General features: G+C 32.5%; 3 protein-coding genes across 3 annotated transcripts; all 3 read right to left on the reverse strand.

The window, feature by feature from the left end:
* Window positions 1-1,519: 1,519 nt before the first annotated feature.
* LOC148252796 (putative protein NRT1/ PTR FAMILY 2.14) lies at window positions 1,520-4,111 on the reverse strand. The gene is made up of 4 exons (XM_088210375.1): window positions 3,985-4,111; window positions 3,642-3,859; window positions 1,927-2,901; window positions 1,520-1,525 (listed from the first exon to the last, which is right to left on the reverse strand). Exons 1-4 carry the CDS (start codon window positions 4,109-4,111, stop codon window positions 1,520-1,522), a joined length of 1,326 nt encoding a protein of 441 aa, XP_088066501.1.
* Window positions 4,112-10,498: 6,387 nt separating this feature from the next.
* Window positions 10,499-13,003, reverse strand: LOC110811454 (putative protein NRT1/ PTR FAMILY 2.14). Its single transcript, XM_022037968.2, has 4 exons — window positions 12,916-13,003; window positions 12,606-12,823; window positions 11,393-11,964; window positions 10,499-11,306 (listed from the first exon to the last, which is right to left on the reverse strand). Exons 1-4 carry the CDS (start codon window positions 13,001-13,003, stop codon window positions 10,499-10,501), a joined length of 1,686 nt encoding a protein of 561 aa, XP_021893660.2.
* Window positions 13,004-15,822: 2,819 nt separating this feature from the next.
* LOC110811443 (putative protein NRT1/ PTR FAMILY 2.14) lies at window positions 15,823-18,215 on the reverse strand. The gene is made up of 4 exons (XM_088209856.1): window positions 18,128-18,215; window positions 17,775-17,992; window positions 16,720-17,291; window positions 15,823-16,630 (listed from the first exon to the last, which is right to left on the reverse strand). Exons 1-4 carry the CDS (start codon window positions 18,213-18,215, stop codon window positions 15,823-15,825), a joined length of 1,686 nt encoding a protein of 561 aa, XP_088065982.1.
* Between the last annotated feature and the right edge of the window lie 2,792 nt (window positions 18,216-21,007).

Here is a 21,007-nt window from a genome sequence, read left to right on the forward strand (position 1 = left end):
ATACTATATTATTGATTATTAAACTTCAATTCCATAACATAGAATAACGTGATGAATTCTTACTCAAATCGGTGTCCGAAATACCAAACTTTCTACTGCGCCTACTGACAGTCCCCATGTTTCCTGAATTTTTCTACGGAGATTAAACACGTTTCACGTACTTAAAAATACTCCAAAAATCTAAAATTGAGGTTAAAAATCCTCTCCAGCCAATTTCGGGGTTCTGGTACGGCGGCACCATCGCCCGCAGTAGCAGTTTACCTCGGCCTAGCTGTTTTCGGCCGGTTTTGGCCGACTTTATACATATCTCTACAAGAAAATGCATTAAAAAATTTTGATTGGCCGAAAAAATCAGAAAACGGAAACTTATAGGTGGTGGGGTTTTTCGGGTACAGCAGCTCTGCCGTGTCACATTCGTGGCTGGAATTTTTTCTTCGGTTAACCTGTAGAAAATAAAACGATGAACACAACGGTGGAAAAATCACACGAAATAAAAAATGAGAAGGAGCTCATCGGAGGAGGTTGCGAATTTTACCCGCGGTTTTCGGCTCACCCGCCATTTGTTTCGCTTCGATATGGCCACGTGAGTACTTAGAATCGAATTTCGAGCGGATATGAGAGTTTATGCCTTTTTTGACAGTCGGAGGTGGCTCCGGTGAGGCAGCGGTCGGTGGTCGGCTCCTTTCTTCGATGAGAGGTTGGCGGCTAGGGTTCGTTATCAGTGTGATACGAAATATTTATACTTATCTCGCGTTAATCTGTGCTGTTCATCGCGTTTGATCTCGACCGTTCGATCATGCCTAAAGAAGAAATGAATCTGAACCATTCACCGTGTTTGATCTTGGCCGTCCGATCACGCCTAAGGGAGAAACAGATCCGGACCGTCCACGTGCGCGGGATCATTTCTGGATCGTCTGATCGCGGCGCACGCGGATCACTAACGTTGCCTCCCACGTGGCATCGAGTCAACGTGTCTTGCCACGTGACGCGCTCCAATTCGTCGAGACTGTTGACTGAGCAGTCCTACGTGGTCAAATTTTTTTTATTTACATTCTGACCCCTAATTTTTTATTTTTCTTTAAAAAATACCATACGAACCCAAATTTTCATAATTTTTTTTTCAAAATTATTTTTAATTTCATCCATAATTTATTTTTTTTTCATAATTTCACATTAAATTAAAATTTATTAATTTTAAAAATAAATTTTTTATACATTTTAGAATGTTAAAATTAATTTCGGACTAAAATCATATCCAAAATAACGGAAAATTAGTCATAAGTATTCAAAATAATTAAGAGGTTGTCACCTCCCATGAATTGAAAAGAAATGCTTGTGCTAAAAAAAGCATAAGTCGAAATACTTACAAGTATAAAAAAAAAAATTACATTTAATCGGAACACTTCCAATAATTTTTTATAGTCAAAATAACTATAAATGTTCTCAACTATTTTAATAAGTATGTCAAGAAGAAATTTTATTACATTGCTAATACATTATCTAAATATGAGCCTTGTAATTATATCTGAGAGCAAAGAAAAGGAAACATATAAAATTGAGGGCACTTAACCCAGCTATTAAAAAGTAAAAATAATCTAATTTACTGGTATTCACATCGTCAGTAAGCCAATTTCCAGCTCCATTAATATCACCACTGAAGTTATGTACAATAGTGATTACCAAGCTACTCACATAACTTGCCAACGATGTGGTGAGATAAAGCATAGAATTACCAATACTTTTCATGTGATCAGGGAACTCTTTATTATAAAATTCTGTAAGACCAACCATGCCGTATACTTGAGACAATCCCATCAGAATAAGTTGTGGAGCTAACCACATTGCAGACATGGGCGAAACACCATTATCTATTTTATGTAAAATGACCAAATCCCTTCTTTTTTTCTCAATAAACCCAGAGATTACCATTGTTAGGGCTGCAAGTATGTTGCCAATCCCTACTGTTTGGAGCACTGTGATTCCACCTTCATGTTTGGTGATCTTTCTGAGTAAAGGTACAAGGATTATGTCATATAATGGAAGCCATACTGCTACTGCTATCAATGATATGGCATTAAGGGAGGCTGCAGGAATTTGATAACTGATACCCATAATGTTACGATCCATTTTCTGAGCTTGTGATATTATGAATGTTTGTTGTTGACTGCTGGCGAGGAAACCTATTATACTACTAATACCAATGGGAATAATTCTTATTAGACATTTAACATCTTCTACCTGTTGGATGCTGCAAAGCTTCCATGGATTTATAAGAGTACCATCAATATTTACTTCATTCTCCTTTATGATAGCTGCTTTGTTGAAGAAGCTATATTGATTAGTGAGATGCAGTTTATGTGATAGTAAAGCTCTCTTCAATGGAGGGTTATAGAAAACAATGTTGTCTTCTTCTGCAAGAAGTGTGAGATGGTGCTTTCTGTAAGATGCTACCAACACTTGTGCAAGACTTGAAAATGTGCTTCCCTCTGGTTTAATGTATATATAAAACTTTGATCCAATCAGAAATAGGATAATTGCACTCAGCATGAAAGCTGTAGGTAACCCGAAACCCAATCCCCAACTAATATCATTTTGGATATAAATAATTAGAGTTTGAGAAATCAACAAAACAACTGTTTGAGTTGTGCAGTACCAAAGAAAGAAGCTACTGCTGCCTGTTCGACCTTCACTAGTTGATTGATCAAATTGATCAATACTAAAGGGCAAACTGCATGGTCTGACTCCACCTGCTCCTATTGCTAACCACAACATGCCTAATATTAGAAAACTTAGCTGGGCATTAGTAGAGGCTACACATTGGTGATTTTGTTGTTGCTCTGGGGAACATGGCGGAGGTCGTAGCTTTGGCACCAATGCTGTTGTAGTCATGATCACCATTCCCTGTTAACTTAAATTAATTAACAGTTGACAAATTAAATAACATTAATTAAACATAAGACTTGACCATTAATGAACAAAAAACTAGTCTTCAAAATAACTATTGTGTGTGTGTCTGTGTGCGTGTATACATGTATCCAACACAGATTTCAATGACCAGGCAGATAAACTGACATGGGCAGGTGACCACTCATAATGTATTCTCAGGTTTCTTAATTAAGAAATTAATCAAAATTAACACTAAAAATAAAAATTAATTTTGATCCATATTGGACTCAGTTTGGTCTAATTTTTTGGAATAAATCAGAATATAAAAGTTTTATTTGAAGTTATATCTAACACCATTTAATAACTATAGAAATTGAGTTAGCCACTATTATAGCAAATAAATCAAGTAGATTTTGTACATCTTAGATTTTATTTATATTATTGAAGTATCTAATAATTGTTCTAATTTTATATATCGAAATCACAAATCGTTAGGGGTTAATACGTTAATAAATATTGTTAAGATATAAGTTAAATTCAAAATTTTGTTCTTTTAAAGGAAGATCGTAAGAATTTACTTCATTAATTTTCTAGTTCTAATATAATTGACTTATTTTTTATTAAAAATATAAAAGAATTTACTTTGGGAGGCAAAAGTTACCACTACAAACACATAGATATCTTTGTATCAAGAGAAGAATAGCAGCAGTTAGGTGGTGATCCAATAAGCTTAAATTACATATGCAAAGAATTACCAGAAGAGAAGCGAATGAGCCGAATACGATGGCTTGGAATTTGCCAATAAAGATATCGGAGATGAAAGCTCCAATAACCGGTGTAAAGTTGGCAGCACCATACCATGCATTCAGGATCGTTGCAGCCTTCACTTGGTCCATGTGATACTCTCCTTGCAAGTACACCATGAAGTTAGCCATCAACCCAAATGATGCTAATCTCTCCAACATTTCATTTCCTGCACAAATATTCAACTTTCCTATTTTAATTTATTACAAATAAGCCTTCTATACATTTTGTTTTTATATACACACACATACACAAACACATGCACATTTATCAATCCAAGTACCTTTAATTAACCAGCTCTAAATGGAGGGAGGGAGAAAGAGAATTGCAGACCTAAAATGAAGGGCATGGCTTTCCATCCTGCAGGCTGTCTCTGGTATTCTGCAGAATCCGATAAAAGGGTTCCATTCTCTTCATCCATTTTCTACTACTGTACTTCTGTTTGTTTCCTTATGCAAAATGTACCCTATGGCTCTGTCACTTTAAACTAAAGAAACCTGCTTCTTGACATCTATATTTATAGTTGTATACGTATATAAATCAGATAAGGGGACAAAAAGACTAATTTGTAATATCTCTTTAATATTTTACTACTTAAAAGAGTTAAAGAGCAACTTATAAAGCAATTTCCACTAGAATATCATACTGTCTTGAAATTATTGTAGAAAATAATTTTTGGGTAAAAGAAGGTAAGAACAAAGAAGGAAAACATCATATATAAGCTGCAGATTCTATAGCTATAATTGTTGCAGATTTTGGATTGTTTTTCATAATCCATTTGATATCAATAGTAGAGATTTTGATGATCTGACATTGCGGATTCATCTTTTTTAAGCTTATAAACTTCATTATAAAAAAAGATTACAAACTTCATTATTGAGAATCTGTACATGATATTACATTGCCCGTATCATTGCTATTCTACTAGTTAAAAAAAAAAAATCTTTTATGTGATGATCCATGAATGTTCATGAAAAATGACCTATTTTTTAATTCCCCACTTTGGAGCATGCTAGCAGATTTGTTCCTGTTTGAGGTATATCCCAACGTAGATTAACTTATATATATATATATATATACATGATTATGATTTGTGTGTCCTTGTTAATACATATATTTTCCAATTTTAGATATTTAATTAACTGTATATTGATCTTTCCAAGTATAAAAATCGCTAGTAAATAGTTTCTGCAATAACTTTATGATTTTTTCAAAGATTTGACAGGAAGCTCGTATGAGGGAATAATTGGTACAGGATGTACACAAACATGCCAATCTATTTAACCGGTGATAGCAATTTAATAAGTGTTTGAATTATTTATGCAGCACTTCTATGCATTTATATCTGTTCATAAGCTTATACTCATTGACTATAAAATTTATAACCCAACCTATCTATGCAATAGCCTAAGAAATAAAGTTGTATAATGTAATTTCATAAACAATGATCTAAATGATTATTGGATTTTATACTTTTTGAAATATTAAATTTTAGTTTTGGCTAAATATTGCTTAAAGCTATTAATATTGTAATATATATATATAGATATATTAATATATTTTCTTAAAAGTGAAGGCACACCGATTCTAGTAGGAATTGTAAATACTAAAATATGATAAGTTTGATTGAATCGGTCCATAGTATAGCAAATAAAGCAAACACATTTTCGTGCGTCTTATATTTCAACTATATTGTTAAAATATCTAATAATTACTCGAGTTTTATATAACAAAATTATATATGAGATGATAAAAAATGACAATTTCAAAATTCTACAAAATATAGAGTAATAAAATCTCATAAAAAATGACAATTTCAAAATGTCTATAAAATATAGAGTAATAAAAAGAACTAAAACTATTTAAACTTAAAATTGAACTAAAAAAACACTCAAAAAAATAATAAAAGAACAAGTAGAAGAGACATATACACAACAATTCTCCTAACAAAACAAAAAATTAATCATGAGGTTGATCAACATGCTTCATGGATATTGATGTTGAATCCTCAGCAAATCATGAAATTATTTTTTTGAAATTCGCACTTGGTATTCTTCTGGTAATAATTGTTCTTAAATATGAAAAATTCTACCAGTATATAATCTCTATGAGATCTTTCTTGCATCATTGCACATCCAAGAAACTTAGTTAATTTGTATTCCGGATATTGTTTCATCAAAGAAACAAAATTTAAAACATTATAGAATTAGTGAATTGTAAAAAAAGATCATCTTTCTCTAACCTAATAATTTTAAAGGCTATCTTTAAAAAGAATACAAATTCTCTTTAATCAATCTATCTGCAGATAATTATTAGAACATACTAGACAATATTTAGATAATTAAACAAAATATATTTCTTTCATAAATAAAGTAAATTTGTTATCTTTTCTTTTATTTTATGCATTATCAAGATTACTCTGTTTTAAGTTCATTTGCAACTATACTTCGAATAAATTTACTAATACAAACAAGACTAGTTTCCTCAAAACCTAGCAAGGAAAACATGAAATTATTTTTTTATTTTTTGCATTGAGAAAACTAAGTTTATGACATTAGAGACTATAAAATTTTAAAGAAGATAATGTTTTCTTAGCCTAATCATCTTGCAAAACTGGTTTGATAAGAATATAAATTAGAGCTAACAAAAGAAAGATTGAAACAAGAATATATAAAGATTTCTTATGTAGATATTCGGAACTTAAATAAAAATAAATTCATAAATTAAATGCGGAAGCGAATAATAGAGGTTGAGTTTACATTCCTTACATAATAATTTAGAATGCTCAATAGGGTTACAAGAATGTCTCTTCTAAAAGAACAAACGGAAATTAAAGAAATAAACGAAAAGTTAATAATTAAGCATTTTAGAACAACCTTCACTAGCTCTTGAATGGAGTCCGAATGGTGAACTACTCACAACCCTCTTGATGATAGACATCTGGATCTTGATCCTCTTGATCTGAAATAGTTAATGAAATGGTGAGTTACACTAAACTAGTAAGAATATCACACTAATCATAGATACAGAAAACTGAAAATTAGTAAAAAATCAGAAAAATAACTAATAGAGCCCTTAATTTAATATAAATTCATTTAATATAAAGAAAATAATTTATTCCGTATTTACATAACAAGTTTTTTCAAAAATAACCTATGAAGATGTATATTCATACAGCTTTTTATTTTCACATATGAGATAATAACAGACGATCACTTTTTATTTTTACCTGCTTACCGGTACTCTTGGGGTCCATAGGGATGTCCCCCTACTCGTGAACCCAATATCCAATTAAATAATTAACCAGCCATCCTCATACCCTGTCCGGTAATGGACACCAAATATTCCACCACCTCGATACTCTGTTCAATATGAAGGTGAACCATATCTCTCAAACCTTACTCGTAAGGGACTTCCTAACTCCGTCCGACTGAGGTAACATTCACGGTAGAGTTTCCTATGTATCGGGTCCATCTGCCTTTTTCCGGGTAGGTAGTAAATCTTTCATATACAGATTTTTATTAACATAACAATCAACCACACATTACCAATATATCATTTTATATTCACATATCAATAAAATGACATTTAAACAAGTGATTAAACTCACCTTCGTGACTGAGTGTTTTTCTTCGATTAACCTATAAAAAATAGAACGGTGATCACAATTATGAAAAACTCACACGAAACAGGAATCAGGAGGGGCTCATCGGAGGCAGTTGTGGATTTTTCCTATAGAGGCGACGGGCTTTGCCCGCAGTTTCTAGCTCATCCACCGTTTCTTTTGCTCCAATTTGGTTATGAGGGTGCTCAGAATCAAATTTCAAGCGGATATGAGAATTTTTACATTTTTTGACGATCGAAGGTGGCTCCGTCGCGGCGGCAGACGGCTCTATTCTCTAGCGACTAGTTCTTCTTTTCCAGCGAAAGACTGATGGCTAGAGTTTGGGTTCAGTGTGATGCAAGATATTTGTACCTATCTTACATCAATCTGGGTCGTTCATTACGATTTAATCTCGATCGTTTAATCGCATTTAAAAAGAAAATGAATCTAAACCATTCATCGCGATTTAATCTCGACCATATGATTACGTTTAAAGAAAGAATGAATCCGGACCGTTCATCGCATTTAATCGCGACCGTCCGATCGTGCTTTAGGAGAGAATGGATTCGGACCGTCCACACGCGCGAGAACATTTCCGGACTATCCGATCGCGAGGCACATAGATCGCCAGCGTGGCATCTTGTGTGGCACCAAGTCAGCGTGTCTTGCCACGCGGTGCGCTCTAGTTCGTCGAGGCTACTGACTGGGCAGTTCTACATGACGCAATTTTTTAAAATTACATTCTGACCTCCAATTGCTATTTTTTCTTTCAAAAACATCATCCGAATCTAAATTTTCACCCTTTTTTTTCAAAATTATTTTTAATTTCGTCCTCAATCTATTTTTTTTCATAATTCACATTAAATTAAAATTTATTAATTTTAAATTAGATTTTTATACATTTTTCGAATATAAAAATTAATCTCGAAGCAAATTCTGAGCTCGGGTATTACATTATCACAGGTAGAATTAAAGAACCATCGTTGAAACTTTTTCTTCTTATTTAGTCGTTAACATGAGTAGTCACAAAATATAACTTATGATGTGTAAAACGGCGCATCAAATTGTTATTCTCATCGTAATCTCCTTGATTCATCGAGTCTTAAACAAGATATCGACACCTATTTCATGTCTTTGCCTGTAGATAGCAAAAATAATAGATATAGCTTTTGTACGACTAATAAGGATGTCAATTTATCTTAAGACATTATTTTTCTATAAATATTACTAATTATTAAATAAGCACACAAAATTAATGAGCAAAGGAATAAAATATTTTCTTATTGATATTTGTATATGCAGCAAGTTGACAGAATTTAATTAAGGATTTTATATGAAGGATTGTGTTAAGCGAACAAAATTAAAAAATTGAGTTACCCTAAAATGTACTTTTAAGCCTTTGCTTTCTTGAAATGTGTCTAAGTATATATACACACAAGATCTAAAATTTGTCAAGCGGAATATAGAGGAATACTAGTAACAAGAACATAGTATAAGTATATAAAAATTAGGGATCTTCAATGTTGAAAAATATTTTTGCAATTTTTTTGTAGTACTAAATAACATAGAATTTCTATTATCACTTGTTTTATTTTCTTTGACATCTTGATCTCTAGTTTTGATATTAATTTTTTTTGGGCATTATTTTAGGTTACGTGAACATTTTTATGTAACTTATGTTAGACCCTATTAGATGACCCATTTGCTCATCCAATTTGGATTTGTTGGCTTTTAAATAATTAATTTTTATTTTTATTTTTTTAAAAAATTTGTTATAATTCAAAAATGAAATAAAATAAAATAAAAATTTATACTTTATCTGTATAAAAATACATAGAGCGAGGCTAAATAGATAAGTTCATAAGCTCAATTTTATACATATGTACAAGTATAAATTATAACATGTACGGATAACTAAGTAATAAGTATAGATAAAAATGTATTGATTTATTATATATAATGATATTATATTTTAATTTTATAAATAAAATTAACTCATAAAATAATTTACTTTAAACAGAATTAATTTTATGAGATTTATGGGTAGTATTTTTTTTATTTCCACTAAAAGTATTTTTACTTCTATACAATCATTGTTTATACAAAATAATATTTTCATTACGTACATAGTTATAAAAAAATTATATCTAAATTCATGCATAGCATATAATAAAAATTTTATTACTTATGTTTATAAATTCTTTTCATGTTACAAATTATTAATAATATAGGCACCAATTAAAGACAAATTATATTTGGAGAGTTTTTTTCTTAATCATATTATTTTTAACAAAATAGAGAATTCGAACAATTTTTTTAAAAAAACTAAATTTTGTACAAATTGCAAACGATAATCCACGTCCCAACTAAAGTGAAATTTTGCAAAGACATGCTAAGGACTTTTACTTGATGATCCTTTGCCAAGGTGCGAACTAAAATGTACTCTTTTTAACTCTTTGAATCACGATTTATGTATTATTATTTTGTTAAATAATCAATAATTAGTAAGATAAATATTAAAGTAATGAGGTGATTCTTTTAAAGATAGCTTTTACAATTATTAGATTAAAGAAATGTAATTTTTTTAAAAATTCACTTATTATATAGAGTGTAAATTTATTAAGATTTTTGGATGTTCAGTGATGCAACAAAAATCTCGTAAAGAATCATATGCTGGTAGAATTTTTTATGTTCAAGAACGATTATTACTATAAGACGACCAAGTGCAAAGTTAAAAAAAAAATTTCTTAATTTGCTTCTTGGATTCAACATCAATATCTATGAAGCATGCCGGTCAATCTCAAGATTATTTTTTGTTTTGTTAAGAGATTTGTTATGCATATATCTCTTCTACTTATTTTTTTATTATTTTCTCCGAGTATTTTTTTATTTTTTCTTTAAGTTCAAATAACTCTTTAACTCTTTTCATTATTCTACATTTTGTAGAAAAATGAGGACAATAGTCTTATCTTCATAAGATCGCAGATCTCCATCACGGTAAAAGTCTTATGTTATATTAAAAGGAAGACAATAGTCTTTTCCATGACATCCTCCCCATCAATCGAGCACATAAAAGTAAAATTTGCAAATAAATTCCACAAATTTATGAACTAATTCTAAGACGAGCACAAAAGTGAATCCAAAAAATATTCTATTATATATGTTTACCAGTAGTACATTACCTCCAATAGTAGATATTTATAATTACATGTTCTTATACTGATATCGACAAGCACAAAATAGATAGCAAAAGAAATTGAGTGTAATTAATCCTGCTATCAGATAATAAAAATAATCCAATTTACTAGTATTTACATTTTCGGTTAGCCAGTTGTCATTACAGTCACGCACAATAGTTACTATTAAGCTGCTTATGTAACTTGCTAAAGATGTGGTGAGATAAAGCATGGAATTACCAATACTTCTCATGTGATCAGGAAACTCCTCGTTGTAAAATTCCGTGAGCCCAACAATGCAATGCACTTGAGAGAAACCCATTAGTACTAATTGAGTAGCTAACCACATTACTGACATGGGTGCAACACCATTTGATGTACCATTCAGAATGGCCAAGTCTCTTCTCTTTTGCTCAACAAGCCCAGAAACCATCATAGTTAAGGCTGCAAATATGTTGCCGATCCCTACTTTCTGGAGCACTGTGATTCCGTCTTCATGTTTCATGAGCCTCCGGAGAGGTGGTAGAAGAACTGTATCATAAAATGGAAGCCATATACCAATTGTTATCAAAGATATGACACTGATTGAACCTGCAGGTATTTCATAGTTGATACTCATAACGTGACGGTCCATTTTCTGGGCTTGTGATACTGCAAATGTTTGTTGCTGGTTGGAGGCAAGGAAGCCAATTATACTAGTAACACCAATAGGGATAATCCTTATAAGACGTTTAACATCTTCAATTTGTTGGATGCTGCAAACTTTCTGTGGATTTATAAGATTACCATCAACATCTACTTCATTCTCACTCGTTATAGCCGCTTTATTCAAGAATCTAATCAAAAAGATTAAATCATCACAATCTTTTACAACAAGACATGCATATGGAATGGAAGTACATATATATATATTATTCTTTACCTGAACTCGTCGGTGAAAGGCAGTTTGTGTGACAGTAAATGAGTATTTAATGGAGGATTTCTGGAAATAACTTCATCTCCATCTGTAGGAAGTGTAAGCCGACGTTTTCTGTAAGCTGCTATAAATACTCGTATAATACTAGAAAACGTGCTTCCTTTTGGGTTGACACATACGTAAAATGGTGATCCAACGATAAAAAGAACAATTGCACCGAGCATAAGAACTGTAGGTATTCCAAAACCCAATGCCCAGCTAATATCATTTTGGACATAAACAACTAGAGTTTGAGAAATCAACAAAATAATTGTTTGGGTTGTGTAATACCAATTAAAGAATCTAATAACTCCTCTCTGTCCTTCACTAGTTGATTGATCAAACTGATCAATACTGAAGGGAACACTACATGGCTTGACTCCACCCGTGCCTATGGCTAAGCACAACATGCTTAATATCAAAAAGCTTAGTTGAATATTAGTGGCCGCTATGCATCGGTTGTTTTGTTGTTGTTCAATGGGACATGGAGGAGGTCGAAGTTGTGGCACCAACGCTGTTGCAGTCATGATCATCATTCCCTATCAACTTAATTTAATTAGCCTTAAAACATTACTGATTTAATTTACACTAATTAAATTGAGCCACAAATATTATGTTTAAAACAAATTCAAAAGCTTGTGAAATTCATCTTTAAATGTAAACTTAATTTAACCAAGAGAAGATGCGACCTCTTGTAGGAAATTCTAGATGGAATAAATATAATGTGTTCCAAATTTCAAAGTCTATCTACTCCATATAATATATAAGGTTAAATTTTTTATAATCCTTGGAATGATTAATTTGTCAATCATTTCACCGTTATGAACAATAACAATAGTGTTAATAACTATTTATCAATTTATATCACAAATCTTTTGAAAATTAAAATAATAATTAAACATTTAAAGATGAAGTCTAAATGGAAAAAAACTTCACCTATTATAATAAAACATAATACATCGACATATTTCACGATAAGAGATTATATCCTTTAATAACTTCACGCTTGGCATGATCCTAATCAGAATGCATTTATTGGGAACTATAGAAATTAAAAGTCCAACACATAACAAAACCAAGCATCTTCATACCGAGAAAAAATCACTTTGAAAGCATAGCAACAATAAGACAATGCTATATATAAACAAAAAGCACTAGGAAGTTTATGTGAGAAAATTACAAGAAGAGAAGTGAAAGAGCCAAAGATGATGGTCTGGAATTTGCCGATGAAGACATCAGATATGAAGGCACCAATGAGTGGTGTGAAGTTGGTAACACCATACCATGCATTTATAATGGTTGCAGCCTTCACTTGGTCCATGTGGTACTCTCTTTGTAAGTACACCATGAAGTTGGCGATTAACCCATATGATGCCAATCTCTCAAACGTTTCATTTCCTGCATAAAAATTCAACTTTACCTGTTTTAATTTATTGCAACTAGGGTAAATGGAGGGAGGAAGAAAGAGTTTTTTTATTAAAAAAAAAGACCTAAAATGAAGGGCATGATTTTCCATCCTGCAGGCTGTCTCTGGCATTCTTCAGAATCTGATAAAAGGTTTCCACTCTCGGCATCCATTTTCTACTGTTGCACCTCTTGTTTACCTTCTTATGAAATCTGTAGCCTAGGCTCTATAACTTTGGATTGAAGAAATATGATTCTTGGCATCTATATTTATAGTTGGCTACGTATATAAATCATATAAGCAGACTTTATAGCTACAATTGTTGCCGACTTTGGATTCCTTTTCATAATTCCTTTAGTATCATTTTGCATTTCTGTTAAGCTTACAAAGGGATTATGTACATGATGTCAGATAATACACATGTAATTGTTATTTTGGTCCAATACAAAATCCTTTTACTTTAAAATAAAATCCAATCCCTCTACACCATGATCCATGATTATTCATCAAAGATAACTGATTTTTTTCCCACTTTGCAGATTTGGTCTTTTTTTCCTAAGTAATTTTTGGGGTAAGATCCAACTCCTACTTGTTGGGAGTATTATTCTTTTGATAAGATTAGGTTAGATGTCAATGTAGATTTACTTTTTCTTTCAAGACATGATCATGATCTGTGTGTGCTTGGTAACAAATCTGTTTTCCAAATGTCTGGATATTTACTCATTAACTTTAGGATTTTTGAAAAATTTGAGAGGATCCTCATATAAGATTATAATTGTAAGATGCCAATCTATTTAAAATTTTATAAATTCAACACTTCTATGTACTTGTACAATGTTTTGTACAAGTGATATAAAAGCCCAAACCCAAGCCTCTCTAAGCCCAAAAAAGAGAAGAAAAAAAAAACCAAACCAACTAAACTCAGATCTCCTCTAAATAGAGCGAAAGCCCAAACTAAAAATTCAGCCCAAAAAGAGCAAAAGAGAATATGCATTTGGATTACTTCAGTATGAAACTAATGTATTATCAGTCTAGTAACATTTCACCACCAATTTTATTTTAGTTTATGTTTATTTAGTTACTTTCACTTATTTAACATTGAATTTTAATTTTATATGTAAATTAAATTAATGATTAGTTTATGTCACAAGATGGATGTCTTATATTTTCAATCTCCTATAGTTTTATAATCTAAAATTTTAAATCGACAAATTTTTAGTATCCAATCCGGTGTTTTATAAGATCAAAAATGATTCTAAAAATTTTAAATTAATATTTTTCTAATTTGTCACCAACATTGTGACAAATAGTATAAAAATTGATTTGTATATTTGGGTCAAGAATTCAAACTTGAATAGCTCAATCTGTAACACCCAAATAAAAACATAAAAAAATTTATTTATTTATTTTTATTTTTTATTTAATTTAATTTAATTTAATTCAATGAAAATATAAATAATAAAAATGATAAAATTGGGTAAAAATATTATTTGGACTTAATTAAAATTGATTTTGGAAAAAAATTGTGAAAATTTGGATTCTGAAAGTGTTTTTGAAAAATACTATTTGTCACCCACGTTGTGACAAATAGTATAAAAATTGATTTGTATATTTGGGTCAATCTATGTGAATTCAAACTTGAATAGCTCAATCAATATGCTTAATTGTAAAATTGGTCCTTATCCCACTTTTTGCTTTGATTTTCAAAATAATCTTTTATCTTTTAACTTTAGTTTTTATTTTAATAATAAATTTGTCATTCTAATCTAAAATTAGTGTAAAACTTAATAGAATTATAACTAATCACTGCATAAATGACTTATTAAAGAGAAAATGACATAATCCAACTGTTCGAGTTAAATTGACTACTTTATCATATTTTAAAGTTTGATAAAATATAAAATTTTATATTTTTTATTTAAAAATGATAATATTTGTGTTTTTGGAAAAAATTGAAAGTGTAAGAACTAAATTATAATAAAAATATTTAAAACTAAAATATAATTTAAACTAAAATTTAAAATTAAATTAGTAATTTGGGTTTAAGTTAAATTTTAATGTTGAATAAAGTAATCAATCTGATATGAAAAGTAAAAAGTGATCAATTTGATATCAAAATAAAAATTGGTGGATAACTTGAAATTAAACCTAATTGGTGTAAGTATTTAAATTTTAAAAAAAGCAAACAAATTTTGTGTGATTTATTTTCTTTTTTCAAAATAAGATATTCTACATGTATACCTCAAAAGTACATGTATTTTTCAAAAAAATTATATATTAACCCTTGCGATAATTTTTAATTTAAATACAACCCATGCTTTTAGATTTTGCCTAATGTAGCGTTAATCATCAACGATGTTTCTAACAATATTTGATGGATTTTCATCCGAAAGATAATATTATTATAGCGTCAAGAATGTTGTTGATTATAAAATTTAATTTAGAAACTATGCATATACAATAATAATGTGATTTCAATCTTTTTTTATATAAAAAAAATTGATTATTAAAATAAAGTAATTATACAAATGTTAAGTAATTTACTTTGCTTATAAAAACTTTAAAAATGTTGAGATTGAAGAGAAAGGGAAAAACATAATACATATATTAATTTCAAAGCATATGACAGGCATGATAGTTTATAATTAATGGTTCATGTGGGATAACTACTTCCATTAAAATTTTGCTTAACATTTTCGAAAGTAAAAGAAATAAAATAATAAATCTCAAAATATATCAAGATAGAAATCAAAATATATTATTCTAATTTTATATAAAACTCTACTTGAGGTTAAATTTTTTTCTTTATCACCTTCTAACATAAGTTAATATTACCTCTTCTCATAATTGTTTAAAAGTAAACTTGCAAATAAAGTCCACAAATTTATGGATTAATTATGATTAAGAGCTTAAAAGCGCATGTTTTAGTAAAAAAAAAAAATTATTATATCTTTTACAGATAATAGATTATCTTAAATAATACATGTTTTAATTACATGTTCTTATAATGATATCGGAGAGCACAAAATAAATAACAAAGGAAGTTGAGGGCACTTAATCCTGCTATTAAATAGTAAAAATAATCCAACTTACTGGTATTCACATCTTCTGTTAACCAGTTGCTGCTAAAGTTATGTACAATAGTCACCACTAAGCTGCTCACATAACTTGCCAACGCTGTAATGAGATAAAGCATGGAAGTACCAATGCTTCTCATGTGATCGGGAAACTCCTTGTTATAAAATTCTGTGAGACCAACCATGCCATATACCTCAAATAATCCCATCAGAATAAGTTGCGGAGCTAACCACATCACTGACATTGGTGCAACACCATCAGCTGCCCCCTTTAAAATGGCTAGATCCCTTCTCTTCTTCTCAATAAACCCAGAAACCACCATTGTTAGGATTGCAAATATATTGCCAACTCCTACTTTTTGGAGGCATGTGATTCCGCCTTCCTGTTTCGTGAGCCTTTGGAGGGGCGGAACAAGTACTGTATCGTAAAATGGAAGCCATATAGCCATTGTTATCAAGGTTATGGTACGGAGCGAACCTGCAGGAATTTCATAATTGATACCTATAATATGGCGATCCATTTTCTCGGCTTGTGATACTGCGAAGGTTTGTTGTTGGTTGAAGGCGAGGAAGGCGATTATACTAGTAACAGTAATGGGGATAGTTCTCATAAGACATTTGACATCTTCTATCTGTTGGATGCTGCAAAGTCGCCATGGATTTATAGGATTACCATCAACATCCACTTCATTCTCACTCACTACAGCCGCTTTATTCAAGCATCTAACCAACAAAATCAAATAATCAAAAGTTTTTACAAGAGGAAATGCATATGAAATGGAAGTGTGTATATATATATATATTATTTTTACCTGAACTCATTACTGAGATGCAGCTTATTTGATTGTAAAGGAGTTTCTAGTGGAGGATCATAGAAAATAATGTCATCTCCTTCTGTAGTAAGTGTAAGCTGTTGCTTTCTGTAAGCTGCTACAAACACTTGCGTTATACTAGAAAATGTGCTTCCCTCTGGTTTGACAAATATGTAAATCTTTGATCCAACAAGAAGCAGGGTAATTGCACCGAGCATAAAAGCTGTTGGTATCTCAAAACCCAATGCCCAACTGATGTCATTTTGGACATAAACAACTAGAGTTTGAGAAATCAACAAAACAATTGTTTGGGTCGTGTAATACCAACTAAAAAAGCTACCAACTCCTCTTCTTCCTTCGGTAGTTGATTGATCAAACTGATCAACACTGAAGGGAATGCTGCATGGCCTGACTCCGCCTGCGCCTATAGCTAACCACAACATGCTTAATATCAGAAGACTTAGTTGCATGTTAGTAGAGGCTGTGCATTGGTTGTTTTGTTCTTGCTCAGAAGGACATGGAGGAGGTCGTAACTGTGGCACCAATGCCGTTGTAGTCATTATCATCATTCCCTGTCAAGTTAATTTAATCAGCCTTAAAAAATTACTAATTGAATTAACATTAATTGCATACTAATTAAATTGAAACACAAACGTCATGGACAAATTTACAAGTACTTGAAATTCTTCTTTTGATATATGTTTAGTTTAACGAGAAGAAGATGTGACCTATCATATGAACTTTTAGGTTGAATAGATTCAATATCATATTCCAATTTTCAAACTCTATACATTCCACATGATATATAAGGTTAAATTTTAATCCTATAAATGATTTAGTTCGTTAATCCTCTCATCATCATGCGAATACTGGGAAATATAGAAATTAAAAAGGCTAATATATGACAAAAGAAATCTTGATTTCTGAGTATGAAAGCCAAACATCTTTATCCCATGAAAAATTCACTTACTTTATAAGCACAGTAGTAGTAAGATTACATTACAAGTAAATAAAAAACAAGAGAGGAAAATGGAAAGTTTGTACTAGAAAATTACGAGAAGAGAAGCAAAAGCACCGAAAATGATGGTTCGATATTTGCCGATGAAGACATCAGAGATGAAGGCGCCAATGAGCGGTGTGAAGTTGGTAATACCATACCATACATTTATGATTGTTGCAGCCTTCACTTGATCCATGTGGTATTCCCTTTGCAAGTATACCATGAAGTTAGCAACCAACCCAAATGATGCCAATCTCTCGAACATTTCAGTTCCTACACAAATATTCAACTTTACCTCTTTTAATTTATTGAAACTAACTATTCTATACGTTTTGTTATATTTATGTATCCAAATACATATTTATACCACTATGTTAAATGGAAGGAGAGAGAAAAAGAAGAAGCGACCTAAAATGAAGGGCATAGTTTTCCATCCTGCAGGCTGTCTCTGGTATTCTGCAGAATTTGGTATAAGGGTTCCATTCTCTTCATCCATATTCCACTTCTATACTTTCTATTTGCCTTCTCATACAAAGTGTAGCGTATGGCTCTCTAACCTTGAACTAAAGAAATCTTCTTATTGTCATCTTATTTTGTAGTTATTTTATTGTTGTCTTCTATTGTCTTTTACCCTCATTAAGAATTAATAACAGTGAGAAATTAAACATAAATGTTTACAGATTTTATGACTATAAATATTATAGATATTGGATTGATTTTCGTAATCCCCTTTGTCATGATCTATGATTTTTTTATGAAAACTAATTGCTTTCTTTTCTTATTTGTTCCTCTGAGTAGATTTTGATATGAAATCCAACTTTTACTTTTTAGAACTTGGATTGATAAGATTAAAACATATTGAAGTATAAATTATTTTCTCTATACATGATAAATGTAATATTCAGCTGGAGCACCAGTACAAAAGAAAAATATATATATATAATATATTAATTAATTAAGAAAAAAAAGAAGAATATAAAAAAAAAGAGAACAAACCAAGCGGCAATATATATATATATAATGAAATAGCAGAAAAAAAAAGAGAAAAAAGAAAGAGAGGAAGAGAGCTGAGTTCGAGTGGGTGAGAGAGGAGGCCGAGTTGAGTGAGGATCAGGGCCGAAAGAGCAGAGTGAGGGGAGGAGCCTTGGCCGCGTGAGGAGGAGGAGTGAGCGGCAGTCAAGGAGGCGAGTCGCGGTGGAAAGGGGAGATGTCACGGGAAGAAGAGGAAGAAGAAAAGGAAAAGAAAAAAGAAGAAGAAGAAGAAGAAGAGAAGAAAAAAGGGAAAAAAATTTTAAATTAAATTAAGGAAGAAAAATGGAAGGGTGAGGACCAAATATGATGTTGGCGAGCTGTATGCGACAACACGCGCTGATTCGATCATCAGGTATGTAACGGCCCCGGAAAATATTAAAATGAAATGAGTATTTAAATATATCAAATGCGGAAGCGAGATCAAAATTTCATTTAACATCCCTTACACGAAAAACCAAACAAACGTACTTAAAATATAAAAGGTTAAACTAACTAAGAAAGAAAACTCGAAAATAAACTATGCGTATGACTACAGAGTCTCTAGGCATCCCCTTCGTCGTCCTCCTGCGGAACGGGCTCGGGAACCATGTCTTCCTGATCTGAAATGGTTAATTAAGGAGTGAGCTACACTAGCCCAGTAAGAACATCACGATATCTCACCGTCACGGAGATAAAGGTGGGTAGAAAACCACAAAAAGACCAATGGAGCATAATTTACAATAAACTCGTTTATTAACAACAAAACCTTTTATCAATAATAAAACTTTTACCATCCACTTACCTTGGTGGAATTTATGAAAAACAATATGAGAAAAACAATAACATTATCATAATCATTGAATAATCTAAGCTGTAAAACATAACACTTATCACGCCTCTTGTAATTCAATCATTGTACAACATATCTTTTTTCTCATTTACCAGCCTACTAGTATCCGTGGGGGTCCATAGGGGTTCCGCTACCCGTTAACCTTTAACATTCATAATCAGTTTCCAGGGCCGTCCCCATACCCCGTCCGGTATGGGCGCCAAAACCATAAACCTCAATACCCCGTCCGGTATGAGGGTGAAACGGGCCGTCCCCATACCCCGTCCGGTATGGGCGCCAAAACCATAAACCTCAATACCCCGTCCGGTATGAGGGTGAAACGGGCCGTCCCCATACCCCGTCCGGTATGGGCGCCAAAACCATAAGATCTCCATACCCCGTCCGGCATGTGAGACCACAATCCCGGTAGGGTTCCCTACGGACCCGGTCCGTCCACCATCTCCCAGGATATCTAGTCAGGCTGACCCCATCATACAATTATCAGTCTACACAATCTTTCATTTTCCTTTTCCTCAATAAGCATCATCAATTCACATTTAAACAAGCAAATCGTAATTCATGCCGAACAGACAACATACAGTATCAGTTCTTCAGTCATTCAACCCATAATTAATAAAACAGTAATATATGCATTCGAAATTATAAAATGAACACATCAAACCCCATAATGCATTTAAAGCTGTAAAACAGTGTAAAACATGCCAAACAACAGTAAATCATTAATCACACTAGACTCGGGCTCCATTAGCAACCTTAAGCAATTTCACACATGCGTTAATTCAAGAAATACCGTTTTATCATTTTGAACTTTAATACCGTGATAGGAAATAGGGTGATGGGTCCTTACTTGTTTTCGGGATCCGAATACGATTCACAGTGCGCCTGCAGGCTGTCCCTAATTTTCCCCTGAATTTTTCCCGGGGAACTGAAACACGCTAACAGTACCTGCACGGGTTCCAAAAAAATTCCAAATTAGGCCCAGGGCCTCTTTCGGCCCAAATCGCAACTCCGGCACGGCGGCTCCGCCGTGCTCCGGCGACGGCGTCGCCGCTGGCGGCGGCGAGTCGCCTCGGGTTGACTGTTTTCGGCCGCTTTTGGCCGAATTCGGCCACACTCGCATTGGTCCTTGTCAGAAAACAACCCTAGGGCCCTCGGGGGGCCAAAAAATCACGGAAAAACGGAGCTTACCGGCGGCGGCGCTCTCGGGTACGGCGACTCTCCGGCGAAGTTCGTGTTTTGGTGATTTGGCTTCGGTCAACCTGTAGAGAAAAGAATGGTGATCACGGTGATATAAAAATTGCATCGAACGGAGGCCGGGAAGGGCCTCGTCGGAGGCAAAAACCGAGAGGGGGCGCGGCGGCGCCGCTGGGCTTCGGTCGCGTATTCCGGCCGTTTGGCCGGGATTTCGGCTTCGATTTGGCCATAGG

The sequence above is a fragment of the Carica papaya genome, chromosome 8 (assembly GCF_054855325.1).
Source record: "Carica papaya isolate Zhongbai chromosome 8, ASM5485532v1, whole genome shotgun sequence".
Taxonomy (NCBI): domain Eukaryota; kingdom Viridiplantae; phylum Streptophyta; class Magnoliopsida; order Brassicales; family Caricaceae; genus Carica; species Carica papaya.

What these genes read in the sequence shown, in the direction of transcription:
- LOC148252796 (XM_088210375.1), bottom strand. Translation starts at nt 4,111, where the DNA reads ATGGATGAAGAGAATGGAACCCTTTTATCGGATTCTGCAGAATACCAG. An exon ending in CCTCCCTCCATTTAGAGCTG is followed by an intron (nt 3,860 to 3,984) that starts GTTAATTAAAGG and finishes ATATTTGTGCAG; the next exon opens with GAAATGAAATGTTGGAGAGA. An exon ending in GCTCATTCGCTTCTCTTCTG is followed by an intron (nt 2,902 to 3,641) that starts GTAATTCTTTGC and finishes TTAAGTTAACAG; the next exon opens with GGAATGGTGATCATGACTAC.
- LOC110811454 (XM_022037968.2), bottom strand. Translation starts at nt 13,003, where the DNA reads ATGGATGCCGAGAGTGGAAACCTTTTATCAGATTCTGAAGAATGCCAG. An exon ending in AATCATGCCCTTCATTTTAG is followed by an intron (nt 12,824 to 12,915) that starts GTCTTTTTTTTT and finishes ATTTTTATGCAG; the next exon opens with GAAATGAAACGTTTGAGAGA. An exon ending in CCTTTCACCGACGAGTTCAG is followed by an intron (nt 11,307 to 11,392) that starts GTAAAGAATAAT and finishes CTTTTTGATTAG; the next exon opens with ATTCTTGAATAAAGCGGCTA.
- LOC110811443 (XM_088209856.1), bottom strand. Translation starts at nt 18,215, where the DNA reads ATGGATGAAGAGAATGGAACCCTTATACCAAATTCTGCAGAATACCAG. An exon ending in AACTATGCCCTTCATTTTAG is followed by an intron (nt 17,993 to 18,127) that starts GTCGCTTCTTCT and finishes ATATTTGTGTAG; the next exon opens with GAACTGAAATGTTCGAGAGA. An exon ending in CATCTCAGTAATGAGTTCAG is followed by an intron (nt 16,631 to 16,719) that starts GTAAAAATAATA and finishes TTTGTTGGTTAG; the next exon opens with ATGCTTGAATAAAGCGGCTG.